Raw genomic sequence first — 24,371 nt, forward strand, 5'->3', positions numbered from 1 at the left:
TATATATATATATATATATATATATAAAATATGAATAATTGTCTGAAATAAGTGAGATATAAGACATTATGAGAATTTGCAATTGTTACATATTATTCAATTTTAATGTAGGGTGAAGCTGGTATTCCAGGAAGGGATGGAGCGAAAGGAGACAAGGGAGAACCTGCTGTTGTTCGGCCTGAAGTATTCCTTGGACCAAAAGGTAAGACTTATAAAAACCTAACTGCTATTCATATTGCAAAGTGAATAAATCCATAATAGATTTCAAAGTTTTAGTAGAGAGAAAGTTAACATGTCACAACAGGCACAAACTGTGGTACTAAGAATTTGTTTGGTTCACAATGAATTCCTGATTATTCAATAGTGCAATATCACCAGGTTAGACTTATGAGTAGAGGATTATGTCATAGCCAATTTCCAAGGAAAGATATCCATATAGGGAGATTGTTAAACAGTGTAGATCCATAGCACAAAACATTTCAAAGAAGGGAGCCTCTTTCATTGTTCTCCATGGAAGCAGGAAACTCACACTCATTTTGGACATACTTATTTCCAAAACCACATGCTAAGCCAGTCTTGAAGAATACCCTCATCTGTAAAATAAAGGGTATGTTTAGGAAAGAGAACCCTTTGACCCAAAAGCCACTGTGAGGGAGCTTAATTTACATTTTTGTACCTTTAGGAAGAAAATAAGTACTGGTTTGAAATTTAAGCAGGTTCCAAACCAGAAGCTCAAAAGCTTGCAGCTGCACTTTGAAATCATAAGAATCCCATTTAACCATACCACTTTAGTTTTCAAGTGTAACTCCAGTTGACTCACTTTGCTTGGTTAATCTGCATAATAATAGTCTTAAAAAGTAATGTTCACTTTGGTGGAAAATCTTGGTAAGGTTTCTTAAGATGTGATCTAAGATTGACCTAATCTCCTCATGTTAGCTTGTTACAATGAATATTGACTTGTCAGGCAATAATACATAATTTTAGACATCACAGCAAGCACAATCAACAATGAAGGAAGTGGTTCTGTGGTATTTACAGGTAAGAATACTAACTACACTAATAAGAGGTTTAGTAAAAAATTTTATTACAGAGTCAATCTGAATTCTAATGCGACTGAATTGATGAAAAAAAAACTGAATACAAAGTTTCATAATAACCAAAACACCTTATACACTTAATAAACATAAGATTTGTAAGCATCAAGATCCCCAATAAAGCTGTGTGCACAGGAATGAGAGACAGTCATATTTGTGTAGCTGTAAAAGCTAGAAAAAATGTATATGACATCCATATTTTGAATCTAAAATCTCCCAAAATGAATTTATTACCCACATTAATTAGCTAACTTATCCCCCACACATATAGAGATATTTTTTTTTTACAAGTCTTTTATGTGTCACCTTGTCAAAGGCTTTCTGAAAATCCTTACCCTCATCTACATAAGCAGTAACCTTTCCAAAGAATGTCAAAAAATTAGTAAGGCAAGATTTTCCCTTAGTGAAACCATATTGACTATCCAATAAAATTCTAAACTTTGTTCAATGACTCACATATTTAATCCTTAACCTCCTTCAAAACCCTTGGGGAAACATCATTTGGCCAGGAGCCATATTGTTCTTTAACTTTCCAGTTTTTTAACAAGCTCAGAATTAATGCAATATTTTGTTTGACATTGTTTTCTTCTATCAACTTTTCAAGATGAGGAATCCTGCTTAAATCTTCATTAGTAAAAAAACTGAAGAAAAAGCAAAATTTAATAACCCATCCATCTCATAACCATTAGATACGAGAATATGTTTGTCTTAAATATGCAAAAAAATTATCCTTAAATATTTTCCACATTTGATCAATGTCTCCAAGTAATTCAGCTGTCCAATTCACAACAGATAATTCTTCTCATATCCCTTCAAAATTTGCTTTTTTTGAAATTTTGTAAACAAAATATCATTATTTGCAATCTCTATATGCAGCAAAACATCAAACCTAATAGAGAAATAATCATTTGTACCCATATGTTCCCCAATTTCCACCCTCTCAACAATTTCTATATTAGAAGTTAACAATAAATCTAAAATAGCATTGTTTCTAGTAGGTTCCTAGACCAATTGGTGAAGAAAACCATCTTGAACAATTTCCAAAAACCTTTCTTCCTCATGGTTTGACTCTAGCATTTCCCAGTCTATATGCCTGAAATTAAATTCACCCAAAATTATGATCTCATTAACAAGTGAAATCTTAATTTCACTGTAAAGTTTCTCACTTATTTCATCAATATCATCTGATAGTCTGTAACAAATTTCCACTAAAAGCCTTTTCCCTTTATATCCGTTAATAGAAACTTAAATAGATTCAATTTCCTTGCTATTATCTTTGATGTAACTCACATTTCACATATAAAGCCACTCCTCTCCTCTCTTTAGTACTCCATCCCTATTAAATACCTCTGTATTTCAAAGAAATTTCTGTCATTAAAATCATCTACATTTAACCATGTTTCAGTTATTTCCATTATATCAAAATCCTCCATTCCTACCAATGCCTTAAAGTCATCTATTTTATTTCTTGTACTTCTAGCATTACAACAGTAACAACTAAACCTATCCTTAGATCTAATTCTATATTATTTCCTATGCTAAACTTTTCTTTACATCTTTTTTTTTTTTTTGTCATTTAGTTTATCCTTGCCCTCACCACTGTCTGGTCCTAATTTAAATCTTTCCTTACAGCTGAGTTAATAGCCCTTGCAAACAGGCCAGACCCTACCTTATTCAAATGTAAACAATCCATTCCCAAAAAGTTCCCTTCTCCCATTGAACTGATCCCACAAGTACATCCAGCCTATCTGCTCATCCTTACTTATTAACCTAAGCCTAACATTTAGCCCTAGTGACCTACTCATAATTTCATCCCTACAATTAATTCTCAGCAGTATCCCTGACACAATTAACTTATGGCATTTTTCTTTATATATCCTTATCAACATCTTGTAATTATTAATTAGTTCCCCTGACCTACCTTTCTCTACATCATTAGCCCCTATGTGCACAACAAAACCAGCATCATTGCTAGCTCCCTTTATTATATCTCTTGCTCTGTAAGTTATATCCTCCACCTATGGCCCTGGGTAGTATAATCTAATTCTGGAGGAGATACAAATGAAATGCTTTAACTGAATAAGAGATGACAGTGAGAGCTGGTTATCTAGTGGTAAGACTTTTGCAAATTAGGATGCAGTTAAAATGAAACTTAAAAAAGGGTTTGTTTATTTGTTTGTTGTCAAGCACAAAGCTACAAAATGGGCTGTTTTTGTGGTTTTTAATATTAAAAAAAGGGAGAAAATAATTGAACAGTATCCAAATGGAGATAAGTTGATTCAAAGACTAGACTTCCACAGCAAGCTTTGGCTCTCTTAAGAAAGATGAACTGAACTTCTCCAGAGTCAGAGCAAATCTGAATAGGAGCATCAAAATTGCATGTACAATTCATATTCTCTTTATAGCTAGCCAGTCGTAAAAAAAGGAGAACAAAATACAGAGGTATCACTGTTTCATGTGATAGTAACAAGGTATCCTCCAAATGAATAGTCAACTGGATTTAGAATGCTCCAACATTAGAACTTTAAAAAATATAAGACTTTTGTAGATAAGGAATACATACTATTTGAGAATAACATATGTAGTATTTGTGTGATACAACATCCAACAGTTCCAAGAGCAGCATTGGACCTAGAATATCATTCTCAGTAGGAAATTAACTTCTACATTTTTAAAATTAAAATAAATTTCAGTCAGGTATTACCTCTGAAATACTGAGAACCTTTACTTGTTGATTGACTCAAAATTTCAGAATGTCATTTATATATTTGCATACAATATATGCCATTTAACCATGATATTCTACTCTCCCATCTTCTGTGTGACTTATTGTGCATGCATCAGTGGATTTTACATAATTTCTGCTTCCCCACCATAAGGTTTGATAGTTGCAATCATAATGACAATTTGGCTGTAGTTAAATGGGAGGGAAGGTATTTCAGAGATAAGTACCTGTTTGAAATGCATAGCAAGACCAGACCTGGAAACCAGTAAAGCATCAGAATATGATGCAGCTATCACAAAATTATCAAGCAGAGGACAAACAATCTATTGGCACAACCCACAAAGTATCAGCTCAGAAAAGAACATGATGTCAATGTATCCACATAATAAAAACAAGAAACAACACACAGAAACCATAGCAAAGAAGTGCTATGAGAATACCATCTAGCCTATTGATATATGTCACCACAGTTGAAATGTCTGTGAGCACAAAAATACTGTAGGAGGATAACAAGAATACAACTTTCCAAAATACACATGAAAAACCCAGATAAGACTGTGTGACAATAGGATAGCCACAACTGAAGAAAAAAGAAGCCATCATTCCTAAATCAGAGAGAACGAGATTGGCAGGTGTACAACTGAAACTCATGAGATGGTAAAATCCTAAGGAAATAGGTGAAAAGTTCAAGAGAGAGAGTAAGTGTAAACACAATATCTTAAATGAACAAGATATTGAGTAGGCACAGACTGGGACCTGGACTTATGAACAGTTCAACCCAAAGAAGAAGCAAACTGAGAAGGCAATGTAGCATGATGCAATCATCAAGCAAAGGTCCTCTAATCATCCATGTAAGAACGACAGTTGATAATGCATATGAGTAGGAGACCAACTATAGGTGTGAACACATACAGTGCTAATCTAGACTAAAAGGGAGGTATATAAGTGGACAGATCACTGCATCTTGTGGAAAATGAAGATGGATTAATCAGTACTTGTATGTAAGAGATAGTTGTCAACCAAAACCTTAATGAAGGAACTGACATGAAATTCTCATAAGTACCACATAGGAATGAAGAACATCCAGAAAACAAATGAGACTGGAAATATCTGTTACCATTTGCTTATGTCACCACAAAGAGATAAGAGTAAAATCCCTGAAGTAATACAACCTTGATGTCCCTTTGGCATGGAAAAGATTTGAAACTTCCAGATCCAAAATCAAATAGTAACTGGATGAGGCAAATCACGAATAAGAAATAGAAAATCAAAGTGAATAATCTGATAAAGCAGAAGGTCCATAGGTAAACAATATTTTGAGATTACTCCCAAAAGTCCATTTGGAGGAATAACCTAAAAAAAAGTAGGAGGTGAGTCATAAAAACCCACTTTGCTTATATCAGTGCTAGGCAACCTAAAAATATGTGTATATGTTTGATAACAAAGCAGTGTAATAGGTTATCTGCATTCCATCCACCACAAGTAAATGAACCATGTATTTCAGCATTGGGAGTCCATAAACTTACCACTGGCTTGTCAGGGAAATGCTATACTAGAAGTATGAATAGATATAATGAGTATTGAACAAATAAACACTACATATATGGCTATAGAAAGGAATGATGACCAAAACCAGATGCAAGAATCCTAATCAACTCATGTTGGTAAGCTCCTCTGGACAGGAAACAAGTGAAAACAAAAGACATACATGAAGCAGATTATTATATTTTTCATCTTCACTTTTTCATGATTCTTTGTTGGAAGTTTGTGCATATAGATAGATAGGTATGATGGAACATGAAAGCTGCATGGTAGTAGAAACAATAGCAGTGTGACCAGTACACTGGTGGTAGGTAATAGAGACATCAAAGTAGGTATTTTAATACTGAGTAAAAATCAAGTGAGAATAACCAATAACGGTTTAGTAAAATAACTATCTCAAGACAGGCCGAACTGTAGCATGCAGGGCAAAAAACAACAACAACTAATGATGGGTTACAATAATATGAGAAAAAGGAACAAGAAGTGTATAAATACAGAGGTAGTTTCAAATACCTTTCCCACTCGAAAATCATGAGAAAGTGGGAGAAATAATTATTCAAGTAAAGAAATCATTTAACATGACACATGCACTGAATCCCAGAGAAGTGTTCAGGATTAGTTATAGCACTATAGTAAACAAAATCATCTCTCTAGACGTGGAAAGTGATGAGGCCCACCCAAGTATGACATCAAACAAAGACAAAGTACAACAAGTGATATGCATCAATTGTATCATAAGATAATGGTAGATATACATGGAATGATCATTACTGAAAATGCATCAACAAAGTTGACCCATGTGCTACAAGCATAAGTATGGCCTTTGGGGAGGGTCTAGAATATTGTACAGCATGGCTATCAGCAAAAGAATCTACCTTATGGTTAGAAAGCAGATTGTATGTAAGATCCACTGATGAACGTTTAATAAGTCACATGGAAGGTGGGAGAGTGGAATATCATGGGTAAATGATTCATAAAGGACATTCAGAAATTTGAGTCACATGTTTTGTTGACAGCATGAGTTCAAACTTAACAAGAAAAGGTTTTCATAGTGAAGTCTTCCTGATTGAATTCATGTTATATTGTAGTATAATATTTTTATGAATCTTCGGAATGGAATAAAACTTTTATCACATCACAGAGTTGGATTTGCTAATTATTTATTTTCAGGAATTTATATATACTTGCAAAGTTCAAAATTATTATTCCAGTGAAACATTTATAGACTTATTTCTCTGTAAATCTTAACATATGCTTACATAGTTCTTTTATGACAAGTAACATGTCTTAAAATATTTTTGAAAGAGTTTTTACTTTTAAAAGTTCTTATAAAATTTGCTAAAAAATAGATTTTATATTATCAGTGTTTTTTCTATCCCTGGTCAATGCACATAGGTGACAAAGGTGATCGGGGTCCATCCGGCCCAGCAGGATTTCCAGGATTGGATGGTCAACCTGGACCTCCTGGACAACCAGGTCAGCCAGGAGTTGATGGGGAGAGAGGCCAGAAGGTTTGTATACTGAACAGCTTTCAAAGTTTACATATGTTTATTTTTGCAAACATCTATGAATTTGACTGATATAAGCAGCATGTATTTGTGGGATAGATTATTTTTAACTAAGGAAAGGGTTAATTAATTTTATTGTTGGAATTACATCTAGTGGTGGACTTATGAACAAAATTAGGAATTTCTTCTAATTATGGAATTAATGAAGGAGACACCATTCAATAGGCAGTGCATTGTTAAAAGAACTAATGTTTTATCTTTTTCAGGATAGGATTTAAAAAGAAATAATACTCCTAAATAAGCACTACAGTAAGAATTACTTCTATGTATAAACCTGTATACTAATAAATATACTTCTTTGAAGAAGTGGGAATAGACTTTTAAATTAAGGAATGAACTAGTAGTTCTTAACTTGTGGCTTACGGAATCAGTTACTCCTAAAAACTTGCAAACTGAGAATTGAATTGATTTATAGTTAGACACGTGACCTGGTGAAGTTATTTCTCTTAGGAGTAAGTTTGTCAATTAATGAAGGAATTATGATTAAGAATATACTTATAAACCTATTCAGATATTACTCCGAGGAATAGATTTCAAACTGATGAAAAAAAAATTGCTGGTAAAAATCTTGTAGGCAAATAAATAATGTACTTCTAAAAGTTGATTTATGAACTGAAGAAGGATCTACACTTAAGAATGGTCTTCAAGTATCTTAATGGAATTTACTTCTTTGCATTCAGATTATTGGTAAATTTTATGGGGTTTTTCAGAAATTATTTGGCTTGAATGATAGGTTTATAGACTTAAGTATTGTTACGTCTCTGTTTGTTAATTAACTTTGTTCCGACGAAACTTTAGCGACACAAGTCCTTACTTAATAAAACTGGTTTATTCTTTCTGAATATAACTTTGCCGATACACTCAACTTCAACAGTTGCGCTATCACAAACTATAATTCACGTAGCACAAGCTAGGCTTCAACAATACGTCTCTCTCCTACTGCAGTTCAATTACTCATTACCTACACACACATTACAACATTCCCTTCACGTTGTCACCCTCTTATATATACCAGACTACCCTATATCTAGTAATCTCCCGACAATTCACGAAGGTACAAGATATTTCCAGAAAGCAGGGGGCGTGACACTAGTCACGTGACCTCGCTGACGCAACAGTATTCTGTGGTAAGTTTTCATCTGGTTATCTTTAATATAAGTTACTGAACAACGAACAGTTTTTAAAATTTTGCTACTCCAGGCTGTATGTCAAAATTTAAGTGTTTTGCAGAAACACCATATTTCTCATATACAGAAGGTTAGTATTTTTTTATTCTTAAATAGAATGAACTTATCACAATAATACATTATTATTTTCTCTTTTCAGAATGCATAGTGAATAATCTCTAATCTAAATAATCATTTATAAATAAATGACACTTATTTCCAGATAATATTTGACATTTTACTTTTGTATTACACCTTCATCAAAGGTTACAGCTCCCATATCTTCTTTTCAGTTATAGCTAAGTTTCATTAGCACATTAAACCCTGATAAAAAATGTAAAATAAAAATGTTGGACTGTAAGTAAAATAAATGTTGTACTTACCTGTAGGTATGAGTAATTTATTTATAAAAATTTAAGTCATGAACTAAGTACTTAATTTAACATCATCTAGTTTTTATATATATTTTTTATATCACTCTTCATTAATTATCTAATAATTTAGGGTTCTCCAGGCTATCCTGGACCTCATGGAAGGCCTGGTCCAGAGGGTCCAGTTGGTGCCCCTGGTTTGAAAGGCGAACCTGGCATTGGAAGACCAGGACTACCTGGAGAAAAAGGTGATAGTGGGGAACCTGGAAAATCTGGACGTAAGGGTGAAAGAGGGCATAAGGGTGAACCAGGTATTGTAACTAGTGTGGCAGTTGAAAACTGCCAAATTTTTCTCTTCCATAACTTGAATTTTTTCAGGTTTATTTTTCAAAACATTTTAAGTAACTTTGCTTCATTTAGTCAAAGTCCTATTGAACAAGGTATAGTAGTTATGAATCTGCTGAAATCGTCTCCTTAAGCCTAGGTTACTTACCACAGGGGCCATCTGAAAGAGCTTGTACATGCTTAGCTGTTTTTGAATTCATTAACACGGCCATCTAGAGGAAGCAAATAAAACATTATATTCACTAACCTTCAAATCATAATAACTTTAGACAAGGTTTCATGTTACAGTGGTGTGATCACCTGATATCCTTGTGTCGTGACACAAGTAGATTGCAGGCTTCCACACAGTTGTGTGAGCTATCTGCACTGTTTTTATGTGTTTTGTAAACTTTCTTATGACCATCACTGTATAGTATGAGTGATCATTGGCATATGTAATCTAAGATCATGAGATACTGCAATAGGGCTTTAGTCTGTGGTATGATCGTAATCCTGCTGTCGTTTAGAAGGTAAAGTTGTATTCCTTCCACTGTAAGAGGTCAAGATGAACTTTGAAACAATATAGTAAGACCCCAGCTTATTATGTGTATGAAGTAGAATAAATATTTTGTTTCTTTGTTTTACATTTGTATTCAAATCTTTCTTTTGCTATTCATGTTAATTTCATTCTTCTGTAATATGCAAACACTTTCTTTGAAGCTCCTGTCAGTTTATAATTTTACCTGTGAATAGTACACTAGGTCCATTTTAAAATTATGCTTGCATTCTATATGAAACTTCATATGATACTGATACAAAACCTTTCTCTAATCTTTAGCAAACTTCCCACAAAATTTCATAAAATCAAAATAACACAGTAATACTTAAACAGAGTAGTAGCTGCATCATACTTACTGTCCTTCAGAAGTAATGCTAATCTGTAACATACTCTCGCATATGACAATGATTCACATTGAGCTCAATCCTGTATAATATTAATATTGTTGATTTGTTTTTTACGTAGATATATAAAGTAATGTAAACATGTGCCATCCATGTATACTGAACTTTAACATATATATATACTTAAAAATGGCAAGTGTTTGTGTAACACTGTACAGATTATAACATGTACTCTACAAGTGCCTATAGGTATTATTAGTAGTAATAATAAGTTCTCTGTATTAATGTTTAATGTAAAATTATAAAACACTTTTTTCACGACATAGCACATGTATGTAATTTGTCCAGACTTTGAAAACTGTCTTATGTTGTGTATAATGTTTTAGTAAACAGTCCCCGAGAATACACAAAGTCTCTTTATTGTGCTGAGCTAGTTGAGGCTCATGTTAATGTACATGGGAATCATTACACTATTTATTACAAATACTTAATAACATCTCTATATAAATCCATTCAGATAACAGCTGTATACCATACCATAAAGTACTCTTTACCCACCATTTTGTGTAAATTATTTTCATAGCCCTTTTTCTTTGTACAGTTTGTTAATACTGCACAGTGCAGTGTATTCTACAATAAAACTTTATTCTTCCTGAAAAATCATGTGGTTATGATTTTATTCTGTTGTTAGAAAAATACTGTCTTGCTTTAGTAGCCTCAATCTAGACATTTAGTAAATATTATTTCTCATCTTTAATGTGGCATCCCACCTTCAACCCATTGCAACAAGCCAAACTCTTATAAGATATTAAGAGTAAAGAGAAATTAGTATATGCAGAAAAAAATTTTAAATTTTGAATTTAAGTATTTATTATTTCAGTTTAAGATCAGTTATGCATGTTAAATGGAATCAGTTTACTCATTTTATGAAATAGACTTTAGCATTCAGTCTTCAACAAGAAGTAATTTATATCATAACATTTAACATCAGTTATTTCAGTTTCAAAACTAGTTCATTAAGCATAAAAAGAAAGACAATTCAAAGTAAGAAGGAGTCACAATTATTCATGTAGAATATTAATAAACAAAAAAAAGATTAAATGAAGATTTAAAACGAAGGAAACAAAAGGATTTAACAATGGAAAAATGTGTGAAGAGGAGAAGGCTGTTTTTTCTTACTCAGAACTATTAAAAGTTACACCAATTGAAGCCAATCAGATGATGATGACATTGTTTTGGACAAATAAGAGTGTAATAAAAAAAAGTACATGACATTGTTGTCATTATGATACTTATTTGGAATATACAAATTGAATACTAAACACTTAAGCAGTAACTTAGGGTGGGAGAAAACAGAAAAAACTGTTTAAAAATTAATAGTTTACCTTCACTATGAAGAGATTTTGTACATCAAGCAAAATGTAAGTTACTACCCTTTGGCAACTGTGATAACTGATGTAGGTATAATGATACGATTAGATACATTATCAATTCATCTCACACAGTGCATATCATTACAGTTTGTAATTAAACAAGAAGTCCTGTTACTAACTGGTATCATCTCAGTGACTAACACGTCTACAACATCCAAAGCTACTGTTTTAAAGTATCATTCTCTTTGGATTCAAATATTAATAAAAACATTAATAAACCTCACTTATTAATCATACAATTTTCCTAACTTCACTATAAATACTTATACTAGAAACATCAAAAGTTGGTTTTAAGGCTAAATTTTATAACAAAGTGAGTTCTCATACAGCTTAGAGATTCATTTCCAATCCATATTACTTTGTTTGTCTTACTTTCACATAGGCAATCTGTCACCACACTAGCATTATTTGGTACGACCTTTATTGTGAACAGGATATTAATATTATTTTACTTAGTGTCAGAAGTTTTAGGATTAACTGCTTTTGCATTCTTGAATCTGAAATATGGTGCTTATCCTCATAGGGAAGTTACCAGCACCTGAAAATCTCATTTACTTGCCTGGACTTCGTGGACAAGAAGGGGAGCCTGGAATAGATGGAGAAAAAGGTGATATTGGTCCACGAGGACGACCTGGATTAGATGGTATTCCTGGTTTAGAAGGTTTACCTGGAAAAGATGGACTCCCTGGAGCACCAGGTCCTAGAGGTAAATTACCTGGGTTAAATGTATTTTCTGTAAAATCGGTATTTGGATATACATGTGTCTACTACACATTACTTGACACATACACACACAATGATTTACTAGATTTCTTGAAGGTGAGCATTTTCCTATTTGAGACTTCCTGACTTTATTAATTTTATAGAAAACCAAACGTGAAGTTATTAGGTCGTCAAGAAATTAATGTCGCTTTTTTTAGATGAAAAAACCCGAACAGTTTACATATCAAAACAAAACATTTATTAAATGAAATAGTCTTCTTTTTATCGATAATGCTTTTCAGTCTTACAATCAGGTTGTTAATGCCCTGATTAAAGAAATCACTTGGCTATGAAGCAAAAAACATGTCAATGTCCTCCTCTTTAACACCTTCCACATTTGCAAACGTTTTCTTATTAAGATGGTGTTGTAGCAAATGGAAAAGATGGTAATCTGATGGTGCCATATCTGGAAAATATGGTGGTGGTGGGGGACTTCCCAACCCAATTCGATAATCTTGTGTTGCGCCAAACGTACCACATGTGGATATGCATTGTTGTGGAGAAGAAAAACACCTTTCCGATTGACGAGTGGAGGGCATTTCTGATGAAGGGCTTGATTTAAACATTCCCACTGTTGACTATAGATCTCTGCATTGACAGTTCAATGTGGATTGAGGAGTTTGAAATGATTTACTCCCTTGATGTCCCACCAAATGCAAAGCATCATTTTCTGCAGATGGAATTCAGGTTTTTGGGTCGGAAGTGGTTTTGTCTAGGACTGAGCCATTGTTTTTGGAGTTTAATATTCACTTAGATAATCCATTTTTCCTCAATGGTGCCAATTCTGTCCAAAAGTGGTTCAAACGCATTGCACGCCAAAAGAGACAAAATAACATTGGAAACAATGATCATCGGAGAGGTCGTGAGGCAAACAAACACCTCTTTATGGAGTTTTCCCATATTCCTTAGATGTTTATGTATTGTTCTTGAGAGACATGCAATTTCAGTGCCATTTCACGAGTGTGTTGCTTTGGGTTAGACTCAACAAGCATCTTCAGAGCATCAATATCAATTCCAACATTTTGGCCTCAGCCATCACAGTTTTTAAGGCTAAAGTCACATGAAAACAATTTGCTGAACCATCGTTGGCACTTACGAACATTCAAAACATTTCCATAAACTTCTTTGTAGCTACAGAGGTGTTGTTTCCCTTCTTGCATTCAAACAGCATTACATGCCATATATGTGTCTCATCGTGTACCATCACTATAAGGGATTAGAATACACTAAACTTTACACATTATATAGGCTACACTAAGGTGACATTTAGGTGGTTATTTTAACTATTATACGTGATGTAAGTTTTTGGGGAATGGTTAATGTGTTCTAAAATGCGACATTAATTTCTTGATGACCTAATAGTTTTTTCACTTAGAAACATAATTATGTTTAGTTGTTTTTTTGTTATTTATCTGTTTTTTAATTGTGCTTTAACTCTTTATATTTATTCTATAAGTAAATTCATATTTAAAATTTTTTATGGTGTATTTTTAGGACTAACTGGACCACGTGGAGAGAAAGGAGACCAAGGGCCAATAGGTTTCCCAGGAGATCCAGGGCCACTTGGTCAGGCTGGATTCCCAGGAGCACCTGGTTTAGATGGTTAGTTGAGTAAAACTGTTATTGAAAACAACCAAACATAATACTTTGATATACATTTGAACTACTCCCTTGTTTTTTTATATACTGTCAAAATCTTTTATTACCACAAAGATTAATTATTTTTTCTATCTTAATGATAAAACAATAAGTTAAAGTATTCATTTATCAAGTGTACCTTAGTGACAATGTTTGTACCTTAGGGCTCAATATATAAAATTTATGTTGTTTTTAAGTCATTAAATGGTGGATAAAAAGTATTATAGAAGGAAGAGCAGTTTAGAAAATACAGTTTAATAAAGATATATTATAAACATGCTACTTTATTTCATTTTCTTTAGGACCAAAAGGAGATAAAGGTCTTCCTGGAATTGGACCACCTGGTCAGCCTGGTATCCAAGGGCCTCTTGGTCCAAAAGGAGATAGAGGTTATCCTGGATCTCCAGGTCCAAAAGGTAATTTTTTTTTATATTGATGTTTATTACAATTTGTTCACTTAAACTTACACTTAAAAGTTTATTAAAAAGTTCTGTTATAATGTGTTTTTATTTTAACCATAATTATAGTTTGGATTTCCTATGGTCACTTATTGCAGGTGATCAAGGGTTGCCAGGAGTTCCTGGTGCCAAAGGTGAACCTGGACCACCAGGACTAAATGGACTTGATGGACTTCGAGGAGATAAAGGAGAGCCAGCCAGAGAGGGACAGCCAGGTTTACTGGGCCTCGTGGAGAACCTGGCCAAGATGGAATAAAAGGTTTGAATGTTCAAGTTCATATGTCTTTATGGTATGGTTATATTTTTGTAAAGTTAAACACATGAATTAAAGAAGTTGACCTTAATATAACTTTTGATCATTTCATTCTTTACATTTGTAACTTAAGGTGACCATATTTGTGGCAACACAAAAAAAAATTATACTCACCAGCAGAATTCCTGATGTTGATGGCATAAAAATGCTCCAATTATTGACTGTATTTCTCTGATGAATGTATCTGTTTCAGAATTCCCATATTCTTGGTCAGTTTGTTGAAGACTTTAAGACAGGGTAGAGTGAATTCTGTTTCGACAATGAGAAGGGCTTTGACAGTTTCAATCTTTTATCTAGATTTTTCTGCTGTCCAAAGGTCATTCATGACAGAAAATAGAAAAGACCCTCTCCACTGGAGCACTACTGCCATGGAGGCAAAGGATAAGCTCAGCCAGTTTTTTAAGTTTACATGTGGTACTAAGGATTCTCTGAAATGCCTGATTGTTGCATCCCAACTGTCACATATAGTGATTGTTGAAGTTTTAGCATTCCATTCACACAGCTTACCTGTTTAAAAACTCATTTAGAAATATTATTGCATCAAACAGTGCATCTTCATCAATTGTGAAATTAGGGCATATCTTCTGCAGTAATTTCACTGCCACGTTAAGGTAGGACTGGCATGTCACAAACCCTACTTCTAGGACTTTAAGCAATTTTTTTCACTAAAACAGGCATAAAGTGTTTTTCACAACTTGTAGCCAGTTTCTTTTCCAGACTGTTTAAAATGTCAGCAGACCCTACTGCATAATGATCCTCTCCTTCTAGTGATTTGATTGTGTCATGAAAACGGGTCAAGTTTGCCTGAATAAATGTGAGCCACAGTTTAGCACTTGGGTGCTCAAATATTTTGCAGAGAACTACTGGACACTTCTAACACAAAAAATTATTTCAATGGCTCATAAAATTCTAGCATTTTCTTTAAAGTTGGTGACATCAATAGCCATTTGACAATACTATATCTCAGTATATTGTTGCATCAGCAAGGTCAAGTTACTAGTATCACACCACCTCTTTCTAGAAATATCCTGTTCCTTCAAGAATGCCCTAGCATTTACTAGATATGTGTTAGTCTTGTATATATAAGACGTTCACAACGTGACGGGACGACTGTGTGATGAGTAATTGAATGTATGCGGATAAAATATTGTTGGCCACATGAGACGTGAGTTATAACGTTTGTTTTAGCGCGACTGTTGAAATTAAGTGTATCGCAAAGTTATATTCAGAAAGAATAAACCAGTTTTATTAAGAAAGGACTTGTGTCGCTAAAGTTTTGTCGGAACGAAGTTACGGAAAATTAATTAACAAATGGAGACGTAACAATATTTTGATATTCTTGCACAGTATACTCACAAAAGCTTTTCAGTCTTTCAATGCAAACAGTATAGATATGAAAAATATCCAAAGATCTTGATTAGAATACTCTCAACGTCTACTGAAATTTTGTCTACTGCAATTTGGGCACAGTTGTGCACAATATGAGCAGGGTATCCAAGGTTATTCACATTTCTTTTTAAGAATTCTTGACTCTTGTGTGCACATTTTATCTACCTTCTTTGTGTAGACTGCCAACGTTTGCATTTGAATTATCTACTGAGAATGCCACAACCTTATTTTCAAGTCAATACTTCTTGATAACTTCTAGTATCTCTGATGCAGTAGCTTTTACTGACTCTTTTTTAAGCTTAACAAAATCCAGTAATTGTGTTTGCACAGACAAGCTTCCATCATAACCCTTGAAATAGTTTACCAAGGCAGGAAGCAGTTTTACCTGTCCATGATTTGATGCATATTCAACATCTTTCAGGTCATTAGTTAGTTTTTCATTTGCCCATGTAGCCAAAACTTTTGTAACTATTGTTTCATACTTTTTCCATGCACAGGAAAATATGGGGTTGCTGAATTTTTTTATTTAAGTTAGTAATACATTCCATCGACCTGAAATTGTGATTATGTCTGACAGTATGATATGCGAAAATAACTTCTTGGGCAGCAAGATCATACTTATTCTGTGTAGGTTCAACTTTTCAAAAGAAATCAGTTACAGAACTTGAAGTGGCACAGACTGTTAGAGCAGCTTCATGTGTACTAGCACAGACTGTAATAGCAACTTCATGTTTACTGACACCTTCGTGATTTTTTATAGATGTCCTACCTCCACTGGAAATTGAAAATATGGAATAGGGAATAGCATATTGAACATAAGACAGATGTCTCTTGCAGTTGGTTGTAAATAAGGAAAATCTTTAGAAGCTGGTTATTAAAGAACCATTTCCTTTTCTTCAACAGTGCCATTTTACTTCACCTGCAACATTCTTCACCATAGTCTAACAGAAGCAGAAGCCATAAAATGTTACATGGCATGCAGTTCACTTTGTAGCTTTGATAACCATTACTCAGAATTTGGTGGTTTTTAATAAAAGTAATGATAATAAAATAAATTTTAGGATGATTTTTGTGAATTGGTAACAGTTTTAGAGACATTGTTTGGCCAGGGGCTGACCTAAAATTTGGGTACGTAGGGTCACCCTGTTGTAACAGTACCTGCTGCAATGTTTATATTAAAAAACATATCATAGTATTGAAGATTTATGGTAAATTATTGAACTTATGTAGTAAACTTGTATTCTGCATATATAGGTGAAAGAGGATACCCTGGACCACCAGGACCACTTGGTCCACCTGGACCAAGAGGATCAAGGGGAGATAAAGGAGAACCAGGTCTTCCAGGGTTTCCTGGTATTGATGGAGAACCTGGGCAGGCTGGATTACCTGGAAGAGATGGACTTGATGGAAATCCTGGACAAAAAGGTTCTTCAACATTTCCTTAATATTTTAACAAATAAAATTTGAATGTTTGAAGAAGTAAAAATAAAATAGGAGTTTGAAATAAATTAGATAACTACTTTCCAAAATATATATATCTGATTTCTACAACTCTTTTTATTTACCTTTAACTAATTTTCATAAACAAATTCATAAAGGTATAAAGGTTTTAATCACACTAAAATGTGGTCGGCGAGGTAAGCCAAAAGTGGTGCATGCCACAAGTCACCGCCCAAGAGACCTTTCTTTCAATATCAAAACTCATCATATATGCTGCATTATGAAAAACAATTTTTTTTTATCATTCTGATCTGAAATCCATAGTGATGAAATTAAGAGAAATATAAAAAAGAGCAAAACATCTGCAATAATTTGTTATTTTTGAAATTAATATCAGGCCTTTTGGCTTTCCAGGTTTTAGCATTAAAAAGCATAACTTGAACCCAATGATCATATTTCACTTTGTACTAAAGTATCACTATTTAAGAAAAATTAAATAAAACTAGAAAATTTGCAATTTGTTTCCAAAACACCAATTTTTATTTAAAAATTAATTAAAAGTAACATTCAAATATATAATGATGTTTTACTTGATTATTGAAATTCATTTCATCAATAGTCTTTAACCAATAGAAGTAATCTGAATTATCTTTTAGAATTATTTTCAGGTTTTTTAAACAACTTATCATTTCATTAACCACAGGTGATAAGGGAAATGCAGGAAGTGTGGGATTCCCTGGTCAACCAGGAAATCCAGGAGTAGATGGCCAACCTGGAATTCCTGGACCTAAAGGAGATAGAGGATTTGATGGTGCACCTGGCAAAGAAGGTCCTCCAGGATTGAATGGAGAGAAAGGAGAGAGAGGATTTCCTGGACTTCCTGGTCTTAAAGGATCACCAGGTTTTGCATCAGCTAAAGGAGAGAAAGGTGAACCAGGAATACCTGGCGTAGAAGGACCACCAGGAAACCCCGGCTTACCAGGTGCATTATTTGTCTCTAAAGTGTGAATTTTTCAATGTGTACTTACAACTATTTTAATTTGGAATTTTAGACATTATCTTAGGCAATTGACATACAAAACTAAATCTGAAAATTTGATGAATATCAGGAAAAGTGTTATTTAAAAACAGGCATTTTCCCTCTTTTTACACTTGAATACTCTTTTTTTATATATGTATGTGTGTGTGAAATAATACTGTAAGTATTCTCAAAACATTAAGTTTGTATAGTTTCTGTTATTAAGGTGATGTTTCTTGTAGTTTTTTATAATATTCATAAAGACTATTAATATCAGAATCAACATTTTGTTTGTTTTATACCAAATTATCAGGGTAAGTAATAGATTTGGTTATTTTGTTTTAAAAATTTCTTACCTTTAATTGTCAACAGTAGTAATGTAAATAATAGTTCCCACCTAGTTGTTATTGACAGTGCTACAGGACATGATGTGCTTGCAATATCTGTCTCTAAATAGTTAGCAGTATTTGAAGAACGGAAAATAATTTGTTTTATACAAAGAATTGAACTGTATTGCACAACTTTAAACACACAGGTCTAGATGGTCTACCAGGTGAACAAGGTGATGCAGGAATACCTGGAAGAGGACTTCCTGGACCACCTGGGTCTAAAGGTGACAGAGGTTTAGAAGGTCCTCCTGGCTATCCTGGACAACCTGGTGAAAAGGGTGCTGATGGATTACCTGGATTTAATGGCATGAAAGGAGAGAGAGTGAGTGAGAATGAAAATACTAAACTTAATTGAATTTTTTTAATATTCTAGAAACACTAATACCATTTTACTGCTGTTTATTGTTTCTGTCCTAAGACCATTTAATGAATATTTCACTATTGTTTCTAAATTGATATCATTCTGTCACCATTTTTTTTATAATTAAATAATAACTTTTTCCACCATCATTTCACTTCAAATTCAGCCAACCACTGTCTCTGTATTGTTTACAATTAATTCATTGTTTACTTACTGTTTCATCATATCATTTTATTACTATCTTTCAATGTCTGTGGTTTGCTCTCATTTCATAACTTGATATGAATTTTGTTTGTGATTAGACAAAAATAGTTTTGGGCTATATGAGCTTTCATTAATCCATCTAATGAAGATGGTGATAAAGAACTTAAATCAAAGAAACTTTAAATTTCATTTGTTGTAATCAGGGGAAAAGAGTATGAATCTGTCATCATTTCTAGCTAGGTTTAGTATTTTGATATTGTGAACTTGCAAAAATAAATATTGAATGTGAGAGAAAAAAATTTTAATTTTGTTTTTTCATGAATGTGCTCATGTTATGAATTTTAAATAAAATACATTTCATAATCTTTCGTATCTAAAACTGACTTGTCACTATTTCAATTGCTACTACAAACCTGCAGGGCTGTAACTAACACTGAAGCAGATCAGGCAATTTCCTCATATGAAATTTTGTAGAGCAAAGCATTAGTGTTTTATATTATGTCTTTTTTTTCCTCAATAAAATAACTAATATTCTTTAGAAACTTTTCCAAAATGTTTACATGTAAAATTTTATACTACAAATAATAAATCATTACATATTCATCCTGAATGTAGCTTGTACCACATTTTAGGTTACCAGCATATGAAAGTAATTAAAGGGTTAGATTGCCAAATATAAATTTATACAACACAGGTTTTCTGTAAGACTACAAAAGACAGTATGATTTTCTATTACGTGATGTTGCAAAATACATCAGAATAGTTCAAAATTCATGAAACAAATTACATTTTGTGGTGTTCCTTGTGTAATTTTTCATAATAAATAAAGGTTGCCAAGAATATTGTTAATTCATTTCATAGTTTCAAACAGTTTATCAATGCTATCACCCAAAACAGAAGTCTATTTTACAATACCACTGGTTGATTCTAATAACTGAAAAATGAAGCCATTTTTCACTATGGGGATTGATCATCATGGAGTTACTGGGGGAATTAGGCACACACACACACACACACACACACACACACACCCTCACCTCATATGACTTTAGACTCTAGTCATGGCCTTGACCTAAATCCAGTACATTACTAATGCTGTTTAACCATTGTTAGTTACCAAAACCATTCCATTACTGTTTTAACTACTACTTTTTAATTCTAAGCCATTTCAACTTCATGTAGTTATTCACCTTTATCCAAAACTGTTATAGTTTTCATTATCTAATGGCTGAATTCTGAAACAGTATAGATACTATTATTAACTTGAAAATATTCCAGCATAGAACTTTTTTTGAAGGTCATGATCAACAGGTGGATCAATTGTTAAAATAGATTTATAATGAACAATCAGTTAGAAAGTTTCTTTGTTGGAGATGATGTATCTTCTTTGTAGACTGTTGTAGGGTAACCAAAATGGAGAGTTATTATGTAATGTTGATTTGATTGAGTGGAGATGGGTTAATTCTTGATTGTGTTGATTGGATTTATCAATAAGGATTGTGACTGACTGATTTTTGAAGAATTTAATCCATACATGGCTGATCTTAGTTCTCAAGATGGTTAATGTACTTACATGTGGATAGGCTATTGATTGTTTTGTTTGATTATCAGGGCATAAAGAAATGGAAAGCTTCTATTTTCTTCAGACTTGATCACAAATTTGGTATCATGATGTATGAAGAAGGCATTAATGAGTTCTTTTTTATGTGAAGAAGATCCATGAAAGTGTATCAGACATTGTCTTTAATGAAGAAACTTTCCAGCATAATGTCTATTATAATTCCATTGTACTACTATAGAATAATTTATATACTGTTCTTAACCTGAAAACATTCCATCACAGTATATTAGTATATATTGATCTGAAACTGAAACTATTCAAACACAGACTGTATGCTGTTTTTAACCTGAAACCATTCCATCACACAAAGTTTGTATACTGTTCTTAAAGTGAAATAATTCCAGCACAGTTTAAATATTTAAATACTGTTCTTAAATTTAAACCATTACAACATGCTTTATGTACAGTTCTTAACCTGAAACCATTCCAATACAGCCTGTATATTGTTTTAACCTGAAACCATTCCAGCATAGTTTATATACTGTTCTTAAACTGAAATCATTTTACTACAATTTGTATATATATCATAAGACAATAATGCATCGTCAACAATGGATATGACAAATGAAATGTGGTTGAAATACTGTTATTATACACTCTTCTGATTCTTGAAACTCCCTAAGGTACTAAATAAAGAATGTAGTGTTTGAACATTTAATAAGCCTACTACTACTAATGTCTTGTGTCAAGTATGATTGTAATAATTTTTTTCCAGCCTTTAAAAGGCACACAGCATAACAACTGTTGTTGTATGAAATAACTTATATAAATAGTGTTTGGACTATTACTGTATTTGTTGTATTCTCAAATAGCCTAAGCTGCTCTGAATTGAGCAAAACATATCATCAGCAATGGATTTCACAAATATTGTGTGTTTGGAATACTGTTATTATACATTCTTCTAATTCTTGAAAATCCCTAAGGAACTAGATATAGAAAGTAATTTTTTAAAATATAGTAGGCATAATACTAATGTCTTCTGACAAGACTAATTTGTGTATTGTTCTAAATCTGAAAACATTCAATCACTGGGTAAATGATATCTCAAATTTAAACCATCACACTGCAATTTTCATGAAACTTTTACTGAAACTTTTCTGTCACAGTATAAATGATATTCCTTAATCTGAAACTGTTGCACCATTGTTTAATTATTAGCCATTACTACCCCCACTCACCCACCTGCATAAGCTAACTACTTTCTTATTATGTTAGTTTGGTTTCTTAGTTACATGACTTTTCAACTGTCACATACTTTTTTTCTAAGTGGTGTACAGATAAATAGCCTGAAAAGATATCATTTGTATCATGTTTTATTCCTTAACTTAAAGTAGTCTTAGTAAAGAACTATAAGTTAAATCTATAGCATTGTAAAACAAATCATTAGATACTTGAAGTGTTAAAATGACATATTACTGAGAAACTTTAACCTCAACTTCTCTAAACTATTGTAAGCTTGCAATCAAATAAACCATATAGGAAATAAAGCCAAAAAGAAACTTAAATGATAGAATATGTGTTAGAAACTGTGTTAAAGAAAAATGTCCTTTAACATACCATTTATGTTTGGTTACATTAGGGGCAAGCTGGAGAACCAGGACCTCCTGGAACATCTGGCTTAGATGGGTTAGATGGAGCACCTGGTGAACCAGGAAGTGATGGCATACCAGGACTACCAGGAGATAAGGGTGAACCTGGGGAACAAGGGATTAGCGGATTCCCAGGAGTTAAGGGAGACATTGGTACAGCAGGAAGACCAGGCTTACCTGGGTTTGAAGGTTTGAAAGGTGATAAAGGTGAACCAGGCATACCTGGACTGCCAGGTAAGTGAAAAGTTCAAACATTTTGTAGTTATTTATAAGTACCTTGGTGAACAAATGAATGAAAGTATATACATGAAGTTAAATAGTGTAGATTTTTTTAAACCAAAAATTTCGTCTCATTTTTACAAGTTAATATCCAAAGCTGGCAAACTATCTTAACAAAATGGAAATGATATAGCATTATTCATATGATTAAAGAAAATCTAATTGTGCTATTACATAACTTAAATAACTCATCGAATATTAATCAACTTATTTCATGGCATTAACTTCTCCTAAACAAAAACTGATGTATATGAACTATATCCCCATATGCTAACTGATGTTGCAGTAAACAACTAATTTGATTGTGTTTCTGTAGGCAAACTAACTCAAAGACTTAATGAAATAGCAATTAATTGGTTTGAAGATATTTCACTGGACTACTGAAACATAATTTTACACAAATCAACTCCTTTTAGGACATTTTTTTATAAACTTAACAAAAGTAACTTGAATTGACAATTTCTTTCTGTACTAACTTATAAAAAAAGAACAGATATAAAATTAATCAAGTAGTTCAATGGTATCTCTACAATAACATAAGAAACTGATTTATCATCAACAACTGGTTTAAGGATATGTACTTGAGGTAATTTCTTATAAAGAACTTATAGCATCAGTCAACTGGTCTGAGAGTATTTCCTTCGACTGACTTAACATGTAATGCTCGGAGATGGCTTGAATGGGTAATGAAGAAACTTTAATATAAGTTTAACATAACAGCAAATGTACAACGTTTTGACAAGGTCTTGTCATCATCAGGTATAAGTAGTTTACACTGACACAGATATATATACAGCATGCAACAAAGAGATCACATGACCAGATATTGTTGCACGACTTAGAAGAGATATCTTGGCACCCCAAGGTGTTAGTTTAGAGTAGGATTGTTTTGTTCAATTAAGATGGATTCCTTGATGTTTTGCTTGTTTATGTTTGATTCTTTGTTTAAAATTACTGTGTTTATAATAGATACACTATGGTTTTTTGTTCCATATTGTATATATATATATCTGTATCAGTGTAAACTACTTGTACGTGATGATGAAAAAAACCTTGTTAAAACGGTGTACATTTGCTGTTATGTTAAACTTATATTAAAGTTTTTCTTCTTTACCCATTCAAGCCGTCTCCAAGCATTATTAGTCTCATCGAATTTGACTTAACATATAAGCTTGATGTAGCATCAGTCAGCTGATATAAGAGAGTTTTTGGATAAACCAATTCTTCAGTTACTTGATCTCCACAAAATCTAGAGGTTCAAGGATTTAGTATGTGGAAGGACAAATAAAGTGATTTGTTACAGGTGGATTGAAAAAGACAAGATACTCTATTGAAGTCCAAGTAAAATATCAAAAAAGAAGTTCTGAATACCAAAGAAAAATAAAGGAAGACTGATTGGATAGGATTAGGAAAACTATGCTGTGAAGAAGTAAAATATTCTGTACTTAAATGAAAACACAAATTGAAATAAACTTGACTTGAAAATAAAATAGCCTTCATGATCAACATCAGATAGAAAAGGGTATAGTAAAACAGAGGTCAGACTTCATTATCATGTCTTGACACTCTCAAACATAAAATGAGCTATTCTCATCAGAATTGGCCGGGCATGGCCAGGTGGTTAGGGCGCTTGACTCGCAATCTGCAGTTTGGGGGTTCGAATCTCTGTCCCACCAAACATGCTCACCCTTTCAGCCATTATGGGCATTATAATGTGTTGGTAAAAGAGTACCCCAAGAGTAGGTGGTAGGTGGTGATGACTAGTTGCCTTCCCTCTAGTCTTA

General features: G+C 33.0%; 1 protein-coding gene across 1 annotated transcript in view; it reads left to right on the plus strand.

Annotated features, from left to right (window-relative positions):
• Nucleotides 1–24,371, plus strand: part of LOC106458328 (collagen alpha-2(IV) chain-like) — a 157,136-nt gene that overhangs the window by 115,343 nt on the left and 17,422 nt on the right. Inside the window, 12 exon segments of the mRNA XM_013917837.2 lie at nucleotides 112–202; nucleotides 6,757–6,872; nucleotides 8,600–8,777; nucleotides 11,650–11,832; nucleotides 13,383–13,490; nucleotides 13,829–13,942; nucleotides 14,083–14,218; nucleotides 14,221–14,243; nucleotides 16,941–17,111; nucleotides 17,830–18,108; nucleotides 18,680–18,855; nucleotides 22,299–22,542. Of these exon segments, the coding sequence (XP_013773291.2) occupies nucleotides 112–202; nucleotides 6,757–6,872; nucleotides 8,600–8,777; nucleotides 11,650–11,832; nucleotides 13,383–13,490; nucleotides 13,829–13,942; nucleotides 14,083–14,218; nucleotides 14,221–14,243; nucleotides 16,941–17,111; nucleotides 17,830–18,108; nucleotides 18,680–18,855; nucleotides 22,299–22,542 (1,819 nt within the window).

Source organism: Limulus polyphemus, unplaced genomic scaffold, assembly GCF_000517525.1.
Source record: "Limulus polyphemus unplaced genomic scaffold, Limulus_polyphemus-2.1.2 Scaffold445, whole genome shotgun sequence".
NCBI classification, from domain to species: domain Eukaryota; kingdom Metazoa; phylum Arthropoda; class Merostomata; order Xiphosura; family Limulidae; genus Limulus; species Limulus polyphemus.